Source organism: Brachypodium distachyon, chromosome 1, assembly GCF_000005505.3.
Source record: "Brachypodium distachyon strain Bd21 chromosome 1, Brachypodium_distachyon_v3.0, whole genome shotgun sequence".
Lineage (NCBI taxonomy): Eukaryota > Viridiplantae > Streptophyta > Magnoliopsida > Poales > Poaceae > Brachypodium > Brachypodium distachyon.
In genome coordinates, this window is record NC_016131.3 from 972,836 (window position 1) to 993,125 (window position 20,290).

Consider the following 20,290-nt stretch of genomic DNA (forward strand, 5'->3'; position numbering starts at 1 on the left):
TTTTTTTCTTCTTCTTTCAAAATTTGCTATATACGGAGTATGTATCTAAATTAATACTCCTGGTAGTACATAAATTTACATACTTCGTATAAGGTGATTTAGCTCTGTTGTAAGTAAAAAAAAGTAAAGTCAGGTTATTTTTATGAAAATAAACTACAGTACTGGTCTATAGGATCAAGTAAGTACCCTGAAGATACTTAAAACAAATACTCACTCCAATTGGTATTACTTGTCTCAAATTTGCCCAATTACGGATGTATCTATGTGTAAAAAAGGTCTAGATACATGTAATATTTCGACAAGTAATTCTGGCCGGGGGGAGTATATATATTTGAAAACATACGTAGTACAAAGTTTGACTTAGAACAAAATTAGAACATCTATATTTAAAAACATAGGCAGTACAAAAAATAAGAAACATAGATAGTAGAATATTTTGACAGATCTTTACAATATCTTAGCGCAGCAACTCACAAAAGTGTTCATATTTAGATACGTTGCCTTTTTTTGGTGGAAGAGTTTCTTATTTTGCAAATCGTGAGCAGTATTATACGAACTGTCCAATTATACATTTAGAAAATGCGACAGAGTAACTGTAATTGCACATCTCGGCATCAGAGTAGAATGTCAAGTTTCAGGATTTCCATTCGAATTACACAAGATATCGCGTGTGTAGAATTGCGAAACTGTCCGGTTACACGTTTTTTATCTGGAGATTGCGTATATTTTCTTTGACATGGCAATTGTCAAATTTTGTTTAGATAAAGAAGATACATGCAGATAACCAGGTAATCAGGTCATTCATGTAAGCACGCATAGAAAAGGAGCTTGCAGTGCCAGCAGACGAAGATGAACCGGATTCTTCAGAAGTCATAAAACAGCTGGCGTAACAGAAGGCAATCAATAAAATGGGAGTAATAGAACAGGAGGTAACATGAACTGACTCATATTTACAGTTCAGCATGTATGGTACATATGATATGAGATATCTTGCAAATTGTAGTGGTACAAGCTCCGGCAAGTTTGCGAATTTGATAGGCGCAACCTTTTGAACGCAAATCAGGCGACCGATGGACGGAACGTCCTCTTACAGCACCTCGTCCTCATGGTACAGATACAGGCCGAAACCGAACCTTGCGCAGGCTTTGCAGAACGCCGCCTCTTCTGCGGCAGCCACAGGGTCCTGGTAGCGTGCATCGCTCAGTGAGGCTGTTCCAGCGGCATCCCGATGAACCTGCATGGATCGAAGCAAAGTTTAACCACCAGGGAAGTTCATCGAGCATCGATTTGTTATGACACATTTCTCGTTTGCTGTGTGCACAACCAATGCAAGTCAACATCTCCTCAAAACATGTTTTCAACGAGGCCACATTTCGTTAAGTTCACCTCATCAGTTGGAAACATGACAAGATAAGCACTCTCATTAACAGTAATAAAATGTCAACATAGTGGCATACCTCATCCATATACTGGTGGATGCACAAAGCACGACAATGTTTCCACAGGGACTTCAGATCTCAAGTGCGTAACCTTAATTCATGAACTGATAAATGGTACATTTGTGGTTAACTGGTGGTTACCGTCTGGTGCTGATTTGTACTGCACTGGGTGATTATTAGACCGATTGATGAACTGGGGAAGCACGTATTCAGGATACAGACGTAGTTAGGAAATGACAGGCATGGTTGGTTTCTACTAATGCCCAAGAACTAAAATAAATCAATTCATTGACCCTTGGATGGGCAAAAGTCAGACAGGGAGGCGCTCTTTGAACTTGATACAGGCCGCCACTACCCAGTAGCATACAGAGTAAACTCACGGATGTAAAGGTTGAACCATAAACTACAGGACATTAGCAAAATTAGAGTAGCTAGACTAATAAATTGGTCCATCAACTTATTCGTACATTGGCAGTCCTTGTGATTAGATGGCTAGCGATTCCTCCAAACAAACAAGAAACAACAGATAGCAGTAAAGTACCTCTCCATCGGTTCCTCGGATCGTGACACGATACACCACCGTCACCTTTCCACTGTCAGTGTAGATGACATCCCGGACCTCTCCACACCAACCTAAGCAACAGAGCACAATCCAAAAAAAAAAGCAGTGTAAATAGCAAATAGTGGACAGATCCAATGAGTCTCAAGTAGATAAGAAACAACAGGTGGAGCAAGGAGCAGAGCAGGAGCAAATGCTCAGATCAGGCATGCAAGCCCACTGCTTATGCAGTCCCCAATACAAGGTTCAATGATCCATGTGAAAGTAAAGTGTAAAGCACAGCTTCTGTATACATCACGGATGGGCGGCACATGGGAATCGAAAACAGATACTATAGCCACCCGTAGAGCAGAGAGCACTAGTACTGAGCAACGATTAACTGACTCGATCTACAAACGATACAATTGAGAAGATTTTAGGAGTTGAGAAACAGGGGAGGGCTCACCGGGGGCGTAGAAGCTGAGCATCCTGTTAGCATGGTACCTGCAACATGAACAGGAACAGGAACATCAACAGCCAGCTAGAACAATGAGCAGAACATTTCATCTCGAGAATGCGCCAGGTTCATTCAGGTCATGGCCAATGACAGGATCTCCGAGCAGCATGGGTTGGTGGGAGATCGACCAGAATTTCGTGGGGGGCTGTCAACCGCGTAATACACCAACCAACCAAGATCTGCGACCGGAGCTCGCTTCACCCCCATCAACGAGAGCTAGATCTCGAGCCAACAAAAACACGGCGAGCGATCGGCGCAAAGAGAGGGAGATGGAGAGGAGGAGTACCAGGGGACGACGGGGTCGGAGGCGCGGCGGGAGGAAGCGGGGAGCACGATGGTGTCCGGGACGCGCTTGTTGAGGTCGCGGAGGATCTCCACGAGCGGGCGGGTGATCCCCGACGGCGCCGCGTCCAGCGGCACCACGTAGTTGCTGGTTGACGCGGCGCACACCGCCAGCGACCTCCTCGTCCTCCGCTGCTCCGGCGCCGCCGCCGCGACGAGCACCCGCACGCGGCCGTGGCGGGCGCGGGGCAGCGGCGTGGCGAGGAAGGCAGAGGCGGCGGCTGTGGCTTCCATTGTAGCGAAGGCAAGGTGGGGGAAGTCCGGCCGCGTCAGTTCGGTAGGGAGAAGGAAGAATGGCTGAAACGTGGACTATTCATAGAGCAGCAGAGAAGAAAGCCAAATTTGCTCAAATGGTCTTATGTAATTAAGGAATAACTCAATCATTGCCGCCAAACTTTCCTTATATTGCCGCCAAACTTTCCTTAAATGGTCTAAAATGTACTTCATCCGTTTCAAAATAATTGACGTGGATTTGTACGTTTCAAAATAAATGACGTGGATCACTTATTTTAAGACGGAGGTACATGTAATTAAGGAAAAACAGCCAGAACTACCGTATACATACATCGACTCATGGAACATGAAGGTGGTTCTAGAGACGCTGATTTTGAAAAACCATGACACACCTTTTAGTTTTATTGAGAATCTTCAATGTTTATGTTCGTTTCAACTGTACCGATTTGTTGTACTCTCTCTTACGGAGCGATAAAACCATATCGTTGTTCTAAAACACAGAGAACATGTTTGCAATCCACTAGATCCAGTCGAAACAACAGAGCAAGCAAAAATCGTCCAGTGCCCAACTGGCGACATGAATGGACATGAAGAACCGTGTGTTCAGTTCAGAATTTCCTAACACATAGGATTACACAATAATACAAGGACTGTCCCCTGCCCGTCTCGCCGTAGATAGCCCTTAGGAGTGTTGTACATTACCAGGCAGCAGGATTGTAGTGTTATTCCAGCTAACAAAAACTCGAAACCAAAAGATCTATGTGTTGCCATGCAAATTTCCATGCAACCTAACTATATATGACTTGTACCTGCGAATTCGTTCCAGGCAGCATCCTACTCTATCTCGCCACACGCGATAAGCTGCTAAGCCGCCCGTGAAATTTGGGTGGCTTGGCTGGCTCCTTAAAAATCGGCTTATCCTGATGCACCAGCTGCCTTTTTCGCGTCCTTCTCGTCTTCGCCTTGCTCTTCCTTGGCAAATTCCTCCAGGAGCATGCGCTGTCTCTGTGTCAAATTCCTGCAAGAGATAATGTGTGAGGATTATGTGTGAGAGCGCAGGATAAGCATTGTACAAGTGGTCGAAGGGTAACTTACACAGGGATGTTGACATTGAAATGCACGTATTGATCTCCATACGAGAATGAGTTTCTTGTCTTGATTCCTGCAGGTCATGATGATGTTTAGGATTATATGCAAAAGGGAATGCATCAGTTTCATATGATCATTATCTGAAAACAGGATTTAGTAGATACATCGTTTCTGTGGCACTTGAAGCTGAAAATTCATCTAAATGCCAACTAAAATGAAATCATCACATTTTCTTGAAGATCTAATTCTTACTAAAAGAGAAAGGAGAATGCAGAAAAAATTGCAGGGGCTACCACTTTGTCCCTTTGTTACTAATTCATATATTTGTTGTTTCACTTGAAGACTTAAACCTATATATATTCTATTTTGCCGATGCCTACAGACCTCCAATTATTCCGGAATGAAACAGTTGATCTTAGGCACTGCAAGATACCTAGCAAAAACGAGGAATATGTACTTCTACAACATGAAATCACCAATAGTTATGTCTTCGCGTGTACATTAAAGATCAAATGAACCACAAGAAAAATATTCCAGCACAATTTACCTTTTCCTCTCAGAACAACCTTTTGACCAGGTTGAGTACCAGGCTTAACCTACAACAGCAAGGTAAATCGCACCAATCAAGAACTAGACACTTAATAAACACAAGAAGAAGCTTGCAAATTAACATGGACTTATTTTGCGCTTACCTTTAGAACAACATCCCCAGCGAGAGTTGGCACTTGAACAGTACCACCCAAAATTGCCTATAAAAAGCCATGAAAATAATGCGGATCAAGATATAGCTAACGTCTCTAGAGAACTGAGCATAGATCCCTACTCGACAACCTCACATTTTAAGTGTCGCTACAGATGCGGCACATGTTTATTTTTAACATGGGACTGCATCATGAGCGCTCAGTGTGAGGGATTATTATTTGTCTGATTCAAAGGCAATAGGAAAACTAACAGTGTTAGTGCCCACGATATCGAATTCAACCGACACACGATCGGAATTCATGCTCATACTAATCATTGGCTTAGAACAGAGTTCTCCTGTTGGCACCAAGATACACTTTCAATTATGCACCGAGAAGGGCACTATTGTAATCCTTTCATTTAACTGCATCATGACAAAATAAAAAGGGGGCATGGGGCAAAGAGACACAGGAACATGCTTCATATTACCTGTGTCACATTCAAGACAGCATCCACATGAATATCACCTTTCTCTCTTCGGAATACAGGATCCTGACGAACCTGGAAAGAGAATAGCATTATGAAGATCAACTGCCCATCTTAAGCCATCAGCAGAACTAGTAAATGGAACAAGACTGACCTTAATGGTTACTAAAAGGTTACCAGGGCGAAGACCATCTGGATCTGCTTGACCTTGTCTAAGCACTTTGATTGTATCCTCATTATCTGTACCTGCAAGAACAGAATAATGTCCAAGAACATTTAGTAACACAGAACAACATGTGGGTACAAGCAATGTCAACAACTCAAAAACTTGAAACCTACCAGGCACTATATTCAGGCTGACTGTTTTTGTTCCTGGCACAACTTTCTTTCCCTTGCATGACTTGCAGAAATCCTAACAACATACAACATTGTAATCTCCAGCTCATAACAACTAATCAGTAGCAATAGACAATGTGGACAAGTATAACTACAAATCTCAACTACATATCCTATTTCCAATCGAAGAGCTAAAAAGAATTGTATCCCTCGCAATTGAAGCTAACGTCGGACAACTGTACTCAGGTCCGGTCAGTAAATACGCCATCCCAAGTCACAGGATCATTTATGAGTAGCAGGATCATAAACGGCAAGATTCAAAAGGGTTCACAATCATCAGCCTTCATGTTTACCAGTAATTATGGTAGGAAAATATGGATCTACACAGTCCTGCGTTACATAGTTATTCTGGTCACCTGGATGGAAATAGTGCAGATATTTGTTCACATTAAGAAGCTTTGATTACTTTTCCTAAGGCTCGAAACTTTAAATGGTTAACATTCCCGACGATTCATTGAAGACTTTGTACAATAAATGTGATACATCAAATATAATTAGAGTCACAAAGAGATGTTCTACCTTTATAGTCTTCCCAGATCCACCACACTGTGTGCATGTTGATTGCATCCTGAAGGGACCGGTTTGCATGAACATCTGTCGGCATAAGAAGAAAAATAAAGAGAAATAAGAGCATTAATAATATTTGATTGAGATTCTCTTTCGATAGATACAATGTGCTGGAGGAAGAACTAACAAATCCAGAACCCCTGCAAGCTAGACAAGTTTCAGGTTTGGTTCCAGAAGGTACACCAGCTCCATCTGAAAAAAATCATTATGTTATCAAAAAAAGAAAATACAGTATGATCCAAAGACACCATTGATTACAAAAAAATGCAGTTGGTAAATACAAGTGCGTATACATACTGCAAGTTTCACACGTTACATAAGTCTGAAAGTTGATGGTTTTGGTGCATCCTTGGACTGCTTCCATAAATGATATCTCAAGCGCAACCTGCAACAGCACTACATGAATTGCAGTTCAAAGAGCAGAACTGTAATAGTCAAAGAAAATGTGTAGAAATAACCTGAACGTCGTGTCCGACAGATTCTCTATCTCTGAAGATGTTCCTAAAGAACTTCATAACAAACAGAGAGAACAGAAGTCAGATTAGTTATGAACCTACAGAAGAACAAAGAGATAAAAATAATGTAAAAATAGAAGAACCAAGAAATATTGTCTTGATTAGCAAGCTAACTCAACGAGAGAAGAGAGGTCATTTCCAAAATAAGATGGCATGTATAGTGCTTTAGGAGAGCACCTAAATGCTTCACTAACCAAAATAGATTATGTAGTATCTGTGTCAAATTAGTTATCACCATGAACCAAGTATGTAAAGTAAGAACAGTGAACACAAAGATTGGGGCATCTACTATCTAGTGCCCGATGATTGAAACACAATTGTTTGTGCTCGGCTCAAAAGCCCATAAATTGAAAATTGCAAGGCTGAAATGATTTTTTAAGAAACCCATCAAAATCCGCATGGAAATCCTTACACACTAATGGGCGTACATAATATTGCTAAAAATGTGAGATCTGACACCAAACTGAATAGTTGACAAGACTAATAACTTGAAAAGAGAAGACATACATCATTCATTCCGCCACCGCCGCCACCACCACCACCAAAAATATCCTCAAAAGGGTTTCCGAAACCACCCTCAAATCCGCCAGGTCCACCTCCTCCAGCAGAAGCCCTCTCATACTGATCAGGGCCAACCTATACAATCAGGTTAACGAATTGTCAATGTAAATTCTATGACAGGTTGATGGCCCTGACGTATAGTATATTCAAGAAAAAACCAAACAATTAGCTAACCTGATCATAGAGCGACCTTTTTTGTTCATCCTTCAAAGTCTACAGAGAAGAGGAGAAAAGGTATGTCTCAGTGCTCCTTGAAGCTGTATACTCTTAAAGTAAGCATAGCACGGTGAAAGGAAATCAAGTACCTCATAAGCTCGCTGAACCTCTTGAAACTTCTTTTCTGCATCAGCATCGCCTTTATTTGTATCTGGATGGAGCTTCTTCGCAAGCTTTTAGGAGAAAGAAAGAGTAAAGAAAATAAGTTGGTAAGGTAAATTGGATGCCCTCAACAGCACGAATTGTCTTAAGAGTGCAGTGTATATATATACAGAAGTGGTAATACCATTGCTACGGAAATGATATATTTCCTGGGATTAATCGGTAGTTAAACATGAAGGAGACTCCAGTTCATGTAATGCGTGAATTAATTGGTATAGAAAACATGAGGTAATACCATTACCAAAAGAAACAAATATCAAGCATCCAAAGGTCTTTTACTTACACCAACATATACATGGGTTAAGAGTCCATGAGACTTGGGTGAATATTAGACAACATTGCCAAAGTAAATGGGTGGATGTTGATTTGATTTTGCACATAAAACCCAAGATGCTATAATAAACAATGGGTGAAATAGTGATTTGGTTTCTGAGCACAGAACCCATGACGCTTATGACAGACATCTAGCACAGAACATTTACCAACTAAAACTATGTAACCAGAGGCAAACTTCACTTAATTATTAACTTAAGATACTCTAGAATTCAAAGTCACAAACTAGAACTCAATTCTTTTGAGCAAAACCCACATGCCAACTATAACAACAACAAAAAATGGCAGGTCCAATTAATCCGAACCGAGAGCCCGTACCGCATAGTAGGCCTTCTTGATCTCGCCCTGGCCGGCGTCCTTGCTGACGCCGAGCACGTCGTAGTAGTCCCTCGCCGCCACGGGCCTGGTCCCTGCACAGCAACAGCCACATCACTCACTCAGTGCAAAAGCCCTCTCACCCCCCACCAGACCCTGGGGAAAACGAATCACTCGGCTCTCCTCACTCACTCACCGTGGAAGAACCTGGCGGCGGCACTACTGTGCGGCGACGAGAAGGGCGGCCTCCGGGAGCCCAAGTCGCCCCATCTCGCTGCAAGCAAGGGAAGCAGAGATCAGTCAATCACGGGTGAGGTCGGAATAGGGCGAGGGGTAATCGGGAGGAGGACTGGCTCACCTCTGTACGCGCGAGATGGGTGGAATAAGGAGGAGGAGGTAGATGAGGGGGAGGGGGAGGAGGCGGAGAGGGAGCGGCGGGCGAGGAGGAGAGCCAGGCGGGCGCCGCCGGTGAGCCGCCGCATGGTGGGGGGGTCGGAAGAAGGTCCTTGTGTGTGTGGTGTCCGTGCGGGCTCGCCGCCGTCGGGGTTAAGGGGGAGAAGAAAAGAATAGAGGAGGAGAAGCCATGGAACGTTCGGGAATGCGCCGCTCCCCCATGGGCCGCGATTCTTGTCGCGCAAGAAAGAAGAGACTGGTTATTTTAACGGCCCGCTTGAGGCCCAAGGAAACGCGATTGCTTGCCACCGAGGCTCTTTTTGTTATTTCAGCAGCTTTTAGCCTAGTGTCTTTCCTTTGCTGAGATTACAACAGCACATCACACTTTGTAGGTTCCTACTCCCTCTGATATTAAATTTTTGACTCAAATTTACTCAAATATGGATGTATCCATTTTTAAAAAGCGTCTAAATACATGTAATATTTTGACAACAATTTAAGATCGGAGGGAGTATGTCCTAGTGAAATTGCTGAATTTTTTTTACGAAACAACCATCAACGGGTTATTTATTGCTAAAGAACGGTCGAAAAATAATTTCGACCGCAAAAGAAGTGGCCCGTTTGTAAAGGAAACTGGGCAAAAAACCAAACGGAGGAAAAAACACAGAAAAAAAACACTATTAAGGTTTAGAGGGTCTAGGGAGAAAACTAGAAATGACTGACTCTCGTCCCCTAGTATTGTAGTAGCTCTTGTGATGAACGATGTACCATTTGTTTCTGAGTTAATAAAGAGGTACTTTTCAGTCAAAAAAGAAAGGAAGGAAGGAACAAGAATCGATTTTCCGTGAAAGAAAACAAGACTTTTAGCTAAGAGTAAATATCATTACCATTTTACATCATCGACTTTGGTAATAATAAATCATGTAGAGTCAACTTGCGGACACAACATAGCGTATCTGTTATTTTACCGCCGACTCCAAATGACGTGGCTTATAATTAAAGCCATGAAGCTCACGGACTGTGTGTTCTCGTGTTTTGTTTTCAATGTTCGTGGATGAAGTAACTCTTATACATATTAAATTGCTGTAAAATAAAACTCTTATATATTAAACAAGAAAAACAAAGATTGCAAATGTGATTGAGAAGCTTTTACACAATGCATTGAAAAATCTCATAAAATTAAACAAGCGAGAGAAAACAACAAAAGGAAAAGTCAACGAAACCCAACAATTTGGCAATCCCTTGTGCATGTGATTTCTGTTTCTAGTCATAACAACAAGGACAAACAACAAACCCCAACAACAGATTTCTGTTTCTAAATGCTCTGCTTCCTGGGAGCCAAAGTTCGTCCATCTCTGAATCCAAAGGGGCAAAGGGTGACTATAACGAATAAACAAAATCAAGTCAGACGGTAAATCGTGTTAAACAATCCTAGACCAAAACTTAAGCATCCATATGTACGCATCTCTGAATCCGAAGGTCGCCTCTACTTGGAGGTTGAAACACAGCTAGACATGAGCTATATCTGCCATTCAAGAGTGACAACATCGATTGCCTGATGCCATGGTTGACATCAGAATGCATCCAGGGAGGCAAACCATTGGAGTAAACAGAACCAAACTTATGATACTGGACATTTAAGAATGGTCGTTCAACTACGCAAAGCACCAACACACAACAGATGAGGGTAAAAAAGCTGCAAAAGGGGAAAAGCTTTTAAAGAAGTGCTCCAACAAACAAGTTTAAGCTTCCAAAAGAAACAAGTTTATATTTCATTTTATTTTCGAGGGGAAGACAAACAAGTTTATCTTCTGAGCTTCTTCAGCCTAGTCAACGAACCACTGTAAACATATGAAATATCATGAAAGCTTCAACGATGTGTCATTTCAGGCCTCTAATCATAATTCTCTGACAAACTAAGATGTACCATGTTCAAACCTTGTCTGGACATGGCTCACCAAAACAGAATGAGATTTATAGTCTGGATGATATTCCAGAAATCTCGTAGCTTGTCCCGACAAAAAAGGTACGTAGGACTTCGCAAGGTCAAAAAAGTCCCAACTCAATTAAGAAATCCTAAAAAGGCTAGTCATACCCTAGAAGAATTTAGAAAAATTATTTTTCAGAACCTGCAACTCAGAGGTTATGTATAATAAAGAAATGGCTAGAAATAAAACAAAAAAAACGTACGAATAACACGTCATGATTCATTTATCTCAAGGAAAGTAAAACCAAGTTTTCTGATGAGTCCACTACTCAAACTGATGTTCTGGAAGGGGGAAAAAAGAGGAAGGATGATGCACAATTCAGAACCATCCCCAAAAGGCAAAAACAAACCCCTTCCAAACATGGAAATTTTGGTGAGCTTGCTAGGTTCAGGAACTAGGCCAAGCTTGCAATGAGCAGGTTTAACCAAGACATTGTACTGTAATACTTTTTTGTGCCTTTCTAGGATGGGTAATTCTATAAGGCGGACTCTCACAGTCCATAATGGAGTGGAGTCCAGAAAAACTTCCTATAGATCCACACAATGCGGCTGGATCAACGTCAGAATTTGGACAGTTACGCTATTTGAGTATGTGATGTTAGGTTCTCTTGGGTAGAAATGGTGCTGCTTGCTAGGTGGAGTAACTGAAGTATACGGGCATTAGGTCCTCTGCTGTTCAAATCCTCTTCATTGCTTTAACGGCTTGCATTGGCTTTCCGACACGTTCTTCTAGCAACTTAATCCTCTCAGCAATACTCAAACAAAGAACATCTGAGGAACATGGTGTGTGCTCCTCCACATATTTGGATATCGATCTCAATAGAACCAACTCCTCTTCATCATGTTCTTTCTGCGCAGAAAAAAAATGGTGTGTGCGCATTAGAGATGAGGTTCCCGCATACAGAAGGTGTTGAAGATTATCTCCAAAGTAACATATAATGGCTATCGGATATATCGTGATATATACCATAATTATATATATAGAAGGTGCTGAAAAGATTGCACCTAACATACGCCTGATAAAAAACGGTTCCATCCCAACCTGCCCAAAACCAGTGAGCCATTCCCAACCCATTTTATTATTCACTATCTGAAAATCCCTGTGACGGAGCTAGTGCAAAATAAAATAAAAAATAAAGCATGATGTCCACAGGTTGGGATGAAGCCGTTTTCGAACACCTATGATGTAAGACAGCATATAACGGATACCAAATATATCGCGACATATAGAAGGTGCCAAAGATTAGATGTAACATATATACCAATATATCGTGAGATATAAAAGGTGCTGAAGATTGCATGTCCACATAAGGGTAATCAAATATATTGTGACATATAGAAGGTGCTGGAAATTATGCGATATATCAATAATGGTAATTGAATATATCGAGACATATAGAAGGTACTGAAGACTGATGTAACATATCGTATAAGTAATAACGGTTATCGAATATACAAAATAATGGTAAGAATTTGTCTGGACAGTCATTAAATCCTGCAAACCACACACAACAGTTAATTCTCTTTCCGACAGGTATGAACTGATTGCATGAGAAAACGACAAACATACCGTTCCCGCCAAATTAGGCTGCCCCTCACCCTCTTGATCCTTCCTATTGTGCACAACCTTCTCGACAACGTAACTCATTATTCCCGCGAGCGGGAACGCGTCCTGCAGTTCAAATGCAAGGATCACACCAATTGCTTCCTGATAACTTCCCTTGTTCAGCCTATCAGCAACAACCTCTGCATTCGAAGAAAAGCCGTGATCAGTCAGAAAGGCATGAATCATTGGGCAATGCAGATGCAACAAGGGTTTAGCACAGTGGTTGGTAGGCGCCCTCACCACGCATCTTCCTTGCAAAGAGCAGGGAGCATTTGAGCACCTCAGCGCAGGCGAGGCCACCACCGGCAAACAACAGCTCGTAGAGCTCCTGCACAGGGAACTCGACGGGCACGCCGAAGGCGGCCATGAAGAGGATGAGGCCGTGGGCGTCCCTGGTGCTGGCATCGGCCACCCGGCCCTTCTCCCTCACGATCCGGCTGCGCCACGACAGCGCCGTCTCACGGGCCTCCGCCCGCAGCGCCGCCTCCCCACGCCAGTGCTCCTGCCGGCGGGGGCACCCGGCACGCACGTAGAGCTCGAGGAGGAGCAGGCAGGCGGCCTCGGCGTTCTCGCTCTCGGTGCAGATGTAGTACCGGCCGACGGCGCGGAGGACGAGCGCCGCGGGGTCCGGGGCGCGGAGCAGCGCGGCCGGCGCCACGCGGCGCAGCCAGGAGCGGTCCCGGTCCCGCATGTGCGCGGTGGCGAAGCGGCGGAGCGCCCGGGAGCCCATCCCCTCGCAGATTTTCCCCAGCACCGCCTCCGCCGGGGAGCCGCCGGCCTTGCGCTCCCGGTCGGGTGCCGGCTTGGGCTGCGGCTCGGGCTTCCGCTTGGTCTCGACCTCGGCCGAGAGGAGGACGGGTTCCAGGACGGGTTTAGCGGCGGCGGCGGGGACGGGTTTAGCGGCGGCGGGGATGGAGGTGGCGTCGACGATAACGGAACTCCGCTTGTCGAGGAGGCCTTGGGGCTCGGGCACGCCAATGTGTTCCCTCTCCGGTTTAGGGTTTGATTGCGGTACAAGGTCAGCGACCGGTACCGCGGCGGCGGCGGCGGGGGAGGGGGTTGAGTCGGCGAGGGCGGACTTCAACTGACGGAGCAAGTCCGCGGGCTCAGCCACGCTAATGGGTCCGAGCTCGAACACCGGGATGGGCTTCGGCACGGGTTCCGCAGCGGGTTCCGGAAGCGAGGGCAAGGCGGCGAGGACGGCGTTGGCGTCGAGGAGGAGCGAGTTCCACTGGTCGAGGAAGTCGGCGAGCTGGTTGCTGAAGGAGGTCAGGCCCTCGACGGAACTCAGAATAGCCTGGAGGGAGGAGGCAGGAGGCGGCGGCGCCGTGGGGGCCATCGCGGCCGGGGAGAGAGATGGCCGGGAAGGAAGAGACGGCGAGGGGGAGATCAAATTTTATTTATTTATTTTTTCGATGGATGGAAGAAATATTTGAACGCAAACAAATAATTCAGGGAAATACTTAATTCGGAGGTGTTGCCACCTGTCCTGTCTCATGCGGAAACGCCAGCTCGTATCATCAGGCTCCAAACGCGTGTTCTTTTCCGTTTCTCTTTTCCTTGCAAACTTTACCCAAATTTTTAGGAGTACTACTTCATAATCGCAATGGTTTATATTAGGAAATTGGGTAATTTTATACTCGGAAATTTTACTGTCCTCCTTCAAAAAGAGAGAGGAAATTTTGCTGTCCTTCTCGTTCACTTTTGTGATGGTACAGGTGATTGTGAACTCGGAAATGGCAGCGCGATGTCGCTCGTTATTGCACGTGTACGTATTCAAGGGAGGGTGGAGGAAGGTGCATGGAGCTCACAATCATCAGCCTAGAAGAGAACACCAAACAAACATTGAGCGAAGGAGTAAAGAATACCGACATGTTGCTTATACCACATTATAGATAGAACACGTAATGAGTTTTTTCAAGTAGGAAACATCTCGCCGCATTACTTAGGCACAGATGCTACAGAAAGAGACGGAAACATAATACAGTACACTGTGAATCTCTAAAACTTTACAACGACCTCACTAACATGTGGTGGACAAGTGTTGTAGGACGAGAAATAAAGAATACTCAATGTGTAGACCCCGTTAAATGATGGTGGACAAGTATCATGGGATCAGAAATAAAGAATATCCAATGTGTGTCCTTGGAAACCACCACTTATGAGTTGTGTAAAAGGAAAACAAAGAGTACTCGGTTTGATTTATACATTTTTACACTATTACTTACAACTAGTTACACGTGCGTTGCATTTTAGTCCGGTTTTGCAGGCCTATTCGAGTTTTTTGGCAGCTTTCGAGTTGGTTTCACGAGAAGATGCGTCGTCACCGATGGTCGTTTTTATAATTAATCTCCAAAAGTGTATAGATACTAGCCATACACTCTTAATCTTGACTCTTCACCGAACTTTGTGGCACTGATTTTCTTTGTCGCATTTTAGATCAAGCAAGACAATGTATAACCCAAGTGTGGAGAAATAAACCCTGAAGGAAATATGCTCACACTAGTCCATTTCAAACCACCAATATACCGGGCATTGAATTTGCCTTCATCAGACTTTACATACTGTGCAGATCTGAATGCAGGACGAACTACGTGAGCACGCAAAGGCGCTCTAACCATACACAGATACAGACATTTCCTTTAAAAAGTTTAAACCCAATAGGACATAGATTCAAGAAGACAACTATCAGAACATGACACGATCAGAGAGCCTAAATAGGTGAAGAAAATATCAAATGCACTGCATGAAAAGTCCCAGCAACATTCAGGATAAGCATGTGTTGTCTACAGTCTACAGAACCAACAAATCTAGCAGCGCTTGAAGGTGCATAGCACCCAATTGATACTTTCCTCGACAGAGGACAGTAACATTTACTGAAAAACGTTGTTAGCATCCACAAGATACAGCAATATTCATACAAGGAGAGCTATCGGCGAGGGTGCTCGGCAAGATTGGACGTTGGTTGGGTTCGCCCTCTTGAAAACTGGCAACCAAACTCATATAATGGTCACAGATGATACAGATGTGTGTGACATCAATCCTGTGGGGATAAATAAACGCAAACAGGTAAGGAGAAGCCATTGCAAAACACTGGTAGCATATGAAGTAAAATGCAAACATGCAAAGCTGACATCAGCATCTACCTCTTGAATTGGAGTGCTTTCTTCATTTTGCTTCTCCTCATCGGCTCCATTCTCTTGTTTCTCACCATCTGTCTCCATCTTTTCAGCTTCCTCTGAAGCTTCGGCCATGTTAGTGTCAGGCTTGGGGGTCGCAAATTCAGCAGGAATTAGTCCAGTGCTCAACGCCTAATCACAAAGGAAAATAGTGTCAGTAAGTTGGCTGCCCCAAACTGTACAAAGGGTTCGAGCTAAATGACACAGCATGCTACCTTTTCGAGCCTTGCAACTTCCTCAAGTGTCTGCGAGTTTACAATAGCAGCCTACAAATGGAAAAAATTGTTAAACCAAAATTCACTGGCAGATGTATTGCAAAGTGAAATGAAAGATACTGACATAGATATAGTAACTGAGAACACATGATACCTCAGTAACTGAGATGGTCATGAATATCGTGGTAAAACCAAAACATATAAATGGTGACATCAAAGCAAATATTAAGAGCACACCAAACATGGCAGTAAAAGACCAGACATTTTTAAAGAATGCAACAGTTAAGTAACATGGATTCTGCTCAACTTGTAATAATCACATGAACAAAATGTATCAAAAATAAAAAAGAGGGTGTTCAAGTACCTTGATAGCTGTGATTTGTTCAGGTGTTGGAGCAACTACTTTTGGACCCTGCTCCTTTGTGGTACCTTGAGCATCCACCACCTGTACTGGAGTATAAGCTTTGGCAGCTACCTTCTTTGCCGCTTCCTCTGCCTCCTTGGAGTGGAACTTCTGTGCTGCTGTAATTCTCTCCTACAGAAACAATATCTCATACATAATTTCAGAAATAAATACAAAATCACGTACACTGAAAAAATGAGAAATATATGTCAACCAAAAGCATTTAAGTGCATTCATGCATCTAATTCAAAGTTAAAAGAGTTGCTCTTTGGCCCCTTTTTGTTGCAGCACTTCTGCTGTCCATTCCAAAGAAATGAATGAACCTGTGGGCAATAAATCAACAAATCAAGCAGCGACGCGGTTTCTGTGTATATCTACAACTTTAAGAAACCGTCATGACAAAATGATAATGACATGATGTGATCTAACAAAACACCTAATTCTATTCACGAAAATTGCAAACATGCACAAGATGAAGGAAATGACTAAAAGGAAAGAGCATAACTACTGACAGTACTCATAAACTATCAACTAATGACAATAACTCTTTTCTATTCAATCCACGTTTTCTTGACGTGATGCCCCAAGGTCCAGGGAGCTAGCACGAGAGCATCTAGGAGACACTGCCTAGTGCTCACTAAATATACCCTTTTACAAAATGGATTAATGAACACTAAAAACATGACTTAATGAAGCCATAACTTATTGATTGTAAACCACGTAATCTTGCAAATATGCTAAATTTCAAGTTATGTACGTAGAACCGTAGATGCATGGAATACATAACAAGATTTCTGGCTTCGTTAGGAAGGTAAAATGAGATACCGTTAGTTTACAATATATGCAGGTCCAGAAAGTTCAATGCAACACAGTTGCAAACAAACGGCAAATGATGTTACATCATTAAGCAAACTGATGCAAACTTAGGGTGTTGAGTATTGACCTTACAAACTATCATTACTTGTCAAATGGGAGAAAGTAAAAATTAAACAGATGTCATTCAGATCAAGAGTACTGGCACAGTACATAAGATTATTTGCATAACATGATTCTCAAGAAACCAAACCTGTGCGCAGATGACTATCAAATATCAAAAGGGACAACTGTATGCTTTAGAACTTGATTATTGCTAACCTGTTGTTTCACTTTATTGAAGTCCAGCAGACGCAGATGCTTCAATTTGTGGATCACATACAATCGGTAGTCTGGCTGCTTGGTTACAGTATTATCCAGTAAGCTGAGGAATTGCAGCTTTGGAAGGGATGCAAGGGGGTCAATCTCCGCAAGACTTGTAAGACGATTGTTTGTAAGCACCAAAGTATGCATCTTCGGTAAAAACTCTACGTGAGAGCAAACCAAAGAAAATTGAAGAAACTGACACAGGAGTAAATCATTCAAGTGTTAGAAACACATGCCAACAAGACAAGATATTGCTTCTCTTACCACCAAGATTGGGATTGATACGTGTGATTCTGTTATTGTTGACTAATAGAGTGCCAAGGCGATTCATGAAAGGGAAGTTCTCAAGCTTGACAATCTCATTGTCCGACAAGTCAATCGTGTCAAATTGGTCCTGTTACAAAAAGAAGGAACAAAGACGGTGTTATAAACAAATAAACAGTTAGAAAAGGAACCAGAGGAAACACAATGTATTCCAAATTATATACAGAAAACCCTATCATTTCAAATTCAAATCATGATAATTCACTGAATATCAAGCCCTTGCTATAAAAAAAAATCACCAAAAGGTGTGACACTCGTAGACCCACAGTAATATAAAGTAGGACAGCAACAGTATAACAAGTTAGAAAATACAATGGACATTTGATGCCCGAATTGACTTATCAACATATCAGTACTTTTGCTACTACAACAACAACAACGAACAGAGGCTAACATAGAACTGTTATTATCTTCACAACTTTACTCGATAGAAGAAAGCAAAAATACCAAGAGCCCTAAAGACATGGAAATGAAGCACATAAACACTAAACTTCCAAACAGCAATTTCTACACGTACACAGCTCATACTGAAGGGTGCTATTCTTTCTCGAGAAAGGCCTCCAACTTCACCACTACAATACGCACCCCCTTATACAATTATCATAAAGCACTTCAATACTGCATTCCACCCACCTTTAGCTGGTGTAACAGTGAATAAAATCCACTACCCTGAACAATAACAACAAAGTACACACTCTTTGGATACCACTACGCTAAAGTGCTCAAACAGGACTCGTGACTCGTCTTACATCCCCAGCAACCCATTGCCAGTCTAAGTCCCAAAAACAGCCTATGTGGTGCAAAACTGAAAAATGCATTTGCTTCGTACTCGCAGGCACAGCAATTACAGTACAGCACGTTCTGTTAGAGGCTAAATTCCCGGCTTGCTACATGTTAAGGGTTATAAATCCATGTAAAGAGATGTTACTCGGCTAGCATCAGAGTAGCAATCAGAAATAATCCAGGAAGATTAAGGAACCGATGCTACTGCTACTGCCGCTACTACTTAGAACAAGAAGGAGCACACAGCGCAAGTCCAGTGGTGGGTGGGGCGTTGTACTGTACCTCGGTGGCGCCGAGGTTCTCGATGACGGCGATCTTGTTGCCTGCAGCGGCGAAGGAGAGGAGCAGCCAAACAAGTTAGAACCCTGAGGTAGATCTGAGGGGTGATGAGAAGTGGGAGCGGGGGGGGGGGGGGGGGGGGGGATCCTGACCTCGCAGGTCGAGCTCGCGCTCCTTGATGGCGTTGAAGAAGTGCGGGCTCTTCCATATCAGGTCGGCGTTGAGCCTCACCATGGCGGCGCGCGGCGGGGTTTGAAACGGGGAGCGGATGACTGTTGAGAGGCGAGAAGGCGAGAGGGGGAGGAGAAGCCCTAGCAGCGGAGAGAGAGAGAGGAGGTGGATGCTTACTCGCTGTCGAGCTGGGCTGGGCTGAGACTACGCTGGGCTGCCCTATCTCACGCTTATACTAGCATGTTTAGGCAAATCCAGGCCCACATTTTCACCCTGCTAGGCCTGGAGTTCCGGCCCAAACATTTAGCGTGCTACCATGCCAAGATCGCCCTCCCTAAATACAACCGAGCGAACAACACCAAGGTCTCTATGAATCAACTGTTAACTGGGATGCAGTGATAATAATACAACCAGTGTTGGATTTTAACTGTATTTGTTCTGGGAAATTGTTTTTTTTTTCCTTTCAGTTTGAGCTGGTGGAGGTACGAGCAATCTTTTTGTCCTTTGAGTTTGGAGGGGGCTGCCTCCATTATAATTTCACGGCTAAGCAGCTGCCTGAGGACGATGATCATCATCATTCTGCTAATGCTGCCGGCAGCACGGAGCTGTTCTTCTCTGAAGTGAACTACAATTTCCGGACTGAGAATGATGTCCTGTTGTGCTGTATTGTCAGCGAAAATGATGCAGGTACATATTTACCCGGGGTTCATTTGTTAATGCTTTCTTGAAACAACAAAGAACCTTTTTCTCTCAGATTATCGTTGTGTTAAACCCACTGTTATGTTCTATTCTTTCTCTTCAGGGCATTGCTACGGCTGCGAAGGCGAGCTGCCAACGGTTATCCACCCAAGTAGCCAGGCATACGGTGGTGGCAGCAGTACCTGTATTGACTTGCCACTTCCAGACAGCGCAAGCTCAGACAGTGATTAAGTTGGCAATGCCTTCACTTGAACTTGAAGCTCAGACATTTCGTACCTTGTCGATCTGCCTAATTAAGCTTGATTTCGCTGTGTCTTGTCTTTCTTGTGAAAAATGTACTTTTGGGGGTAATAATGTTTTTTCTTCTTTTATCATCATGTCACTTTTAGGGGTTTCTGCAGTGAGTAAATAAGCTTCAGAAATGTAGAAATGCAATGAAAATCTGAATCATAAACCGGCTACGAACATTTCCTGTACGGTGAAGAGTTTGTAGTGTTACTACAACTTAGAATCATTATCATTCTGAAGAGTTTGGTTAGGCTTTACGTGTGACTTTTGCTTTTGGCTTATAAGAAGAAGAAGAAAATCTACTCGTAACTTAGAATTAGAGCGAAGGGAATAGAGCGGAGTAGTGCTTTAATTGTTTATAAGTGGGTATTAGAAATGCTTACAAGGAAACCG

General features: G+C 43.3%; 5 protein-coding genes across 6 annotated transcripts; 1 reads left to right on the forward strand and 4 right to left on the reverse strand.

Moving 5' to 3' along the window:
* Positions 1-862: 862 nt before the first annotated feature.
* On the reverse strand, positions 863-3,165 carry LOC100828030 (DNA repair RAD52-like protein 2, chloroplastic). Its single transcript, XM_003559087.4, has 4 exons — positions 2,781-3,165; positions 2,444-2,481; positions 1,981-2,072; positions 863-1,234 (listed from the first exon to the last, which is right to left on the reverse strand). The coding sequence occupies exons 1-4, from the start codon at positions 3,068-3,070 to the stop codon at positions 1,088-1,090; spliced, it is 567 nt and encodes a 188-aa protein (XP_003559135.1). The 5' UTR covers positions 3,071-3,165; the 3' UTR covers positions 863-1,087.
* A 412-nt stretch (positions 3,166-3,577) lies between these two features.
* Positions 3,578-8,981, reverse strand: LOC100828333 (chaperone protein dnaJ GFA2, mitochondrial). The gene is made up of 17 exons (XM_003559088.4): positions 8,750-8,981; positions 8,588-8,665; positions 8,395-8,486; positions 7,671-7,754; positions 7,540-7,578; positions 7,312-7,440; positions 6,748-6,798; positions 6,587-6,674; positions 6,417-6,481; positions 6,242-6,316; positions 5,666-5,738; positions 5,481-5,572; positions 5,330-5,401; positions 4,852-4,908; positions 4,707-4,755; positions 4,166-4,232; positions 3,578-4,088 (listed from the first exon to the last, which is right to left on the reverse strand). The coding sequence occupies exons 1-17, from the start codon at positions 8,871-8,873 to the stop codon at positions 3,986-3,988; spliced, it is 1,338 nt and encodes a 445-aa protein (XP_003559136.1). The 5' UTR covers positions 8,874-8,981; the 3' UTR covers positions 3,578-3,985.
* A 1,990-nt stretch (positions 8,982-10,971) lies between these two features.
* On the reverse strand, positions 10,972-13,784 carry LOC100828638 (protein FRIGIDA). 2 transcript variants are annotated; one of them, XM_003559089.4, is made up of 3 exons: positions 12,618-13,784; positions 12,342-12,517; positions 10,972-11,621 (listed from the first exon to the last, which is right to left on the reverse strand). In XM_003559089.4, exons 1-3 carry the CDS (start codon positions 13,714-13,716, stop codon positions 11,448-11,450), a joined length of 1,449 nt encoding a protein of 482 aa, XP_003559137.2. In that variant the 5' UTR covers positions 13,717-13,784; the 3' UTR covers positions 10,972-11,447. The 2 variants fall into 2 exon arrangements, with proteins under 2 accessions (XP_003559137.2, XP_014753269.1); XM_014897783.2 differs by lacking the exon at positions 10,972-11,621 and adding an exon at positions 11,637-12,266.
* A 1,229-nt stretch (positions 13,785-15,013) lies between these two features.
* LOC100839483 (U2 small nuclear ribonucleoprotein A') lies at positions 15,014-19,057 on the reverse strand. The gene is made up of 8 exons (XM_003562118.4): positions 18,892-19,057; positions 18,743-18,783; positions 17,618-17,747; positions 17,309-17,514; positions 16,136-16,306; positions 15,772-15,822; positions 15,524-15,688; positions 15,014-15,420 (listed from the first exon to the last, which is right to left on the reverse strand). Exons 1-8 carry the CDS (start codon positions 18,971-18,973, stop codon positions 15,415-15,417), a joined length of 852 nt encoding a protein of 283 aa, XP_003562166.1. The 5' UTR covers positions 18,974-19,057; the 3' UTR covers positions 15,014-15,414.
* A 93-nt stretch (positions 19,058-19,150) lies between these two features.
* LOC104581927 lies at positions 19,151-19,840 on the forward strand. Its single transcript, XM_010231102.1, has 3 exons — positions 19,151-19,273; positions 19,378-19,597; positions 19,713-19,840. The coding sequence occupies exons 1-3, from the start codon at positions 19,151-19,153 to the stop codon at positions 19,838-19,840; spliced, it is 471 nt and encodes a 156-aa protein (XP_010229404.1).
* Positions 19,841-20,290: the final 450 nt, after the last annotated feature.

Excerpts from the sequence above, each read along its gene's own strand:
- LOC100828030 (XM_003559087.4), bottom strand. The coding sequence starts at position 3,070 with ATGGAAGCCACAGCCGCCGCCTCTGCCTTCCTCGCCACGCCGCTGCCC. Across the intron at positions 2,482-2,780 it reads TCCGACCCCGTCGTCCCCTG|GTACCATGCTAACAGGATGC; the intron begins GTACTCCTCCTC and ends TTCATGTTGCAG. Across the intron at positions 2,073-2,443 it reads GCTCAGCTTCTACGCCCCCG|GTTGGTGTGGAGAGGTCCGG; the intron begins GTGAGCCCTCCC and ends TCTGTTGCTTAG.
- LOC100828333 (XM_003559088.4), bottom strand. The coding sequence starts at position 8,873 with ATGCGGCGGCTCACCGGCGGCGCCCGCCTGGCTCTCCTCCTCGCCCGC. Across the intron at positions 4,909-5,329 it reads CTGTCTTGAATGTGACACAG|GCAATTTTGGGTGGTACTGT; the intron begins GTAATATGAAGC and ends GGCTTTTTATAG. Across the intron at positions 4,233-4,706 it reads GGTTGTTCTGAGAGGAAAAG|GAATCAAGACAAGAAACTCA; the intron begins GTAAATTGTGCT and ends CATGACCTGCAG.
- LOC100828638 (XM_014897783.2), bottom strand. The coding sequence starts at position 13,716 with ATGGCCCCCACGGCGCCGCCGCCTCCTGCCTCCTCCCTCCAGGCTATT. Across the intron at positions 12,518-12,617 it reads CTTTGCAAGGAAGATGCGTG|AGGTTGTTGCTGATAGGCTG; the intron begins GTGAGGGCGCCT and ends CTTCGAATGCAG. Across the intron at positions 12,267-12,341 it reads AGCCTAATTTGGCGGGAACG|GATTTAATGACTGTCCAGAC; the intron begins GTATGTTTGTCG and ends TGTGGTTTGCAG.
- LOC100839483 (XM_003562118.4), bottom strand. The coding sequence starts at position 18,973 with ATGGTGAGGCTCAACGCCGACCTGATATGGAAGAGCCCGCACTTCTTC. Across the intron at positions 17,748-18,742 it reads AGAACCTCGGCGCCACCGAG|GACCAATTTGACACGATTGA; the intron begins GTACAGTACAAC and ends TTTTTGTAACAG. Across the intron at positions 16,307-17,308 it reads TCAATAAAGTGAAACAACAG|GAGAGAATTACAGCAGCACA; the intron begins GTTAGCAATAAT and ends TTGTTTCTGTAG.
- LOC104581927 (XM_010231102.1), top strand. The coding sequence starts at position 19,151 with ATGTTTAGGCAAATCCAGGCCCACATTTTCACCCTGCTAGGCCTGGAG. Across the intron at positions 19,274-19,377 it reads ACCGAGCGAACAACACCAAG|TTTGAGCTGGTGGAGGTACG; the intron begins GTCTCTATGAAT and ends TTTTCCTTTCAG. Across the intron at positions 19,598-19,712 it reads TGTCAGCGAAAATGATGCAG|GGCATTGCTACGGCTGCGAA; the intron begins GTACATATTTAC and ends CTTTCTCTTCAG.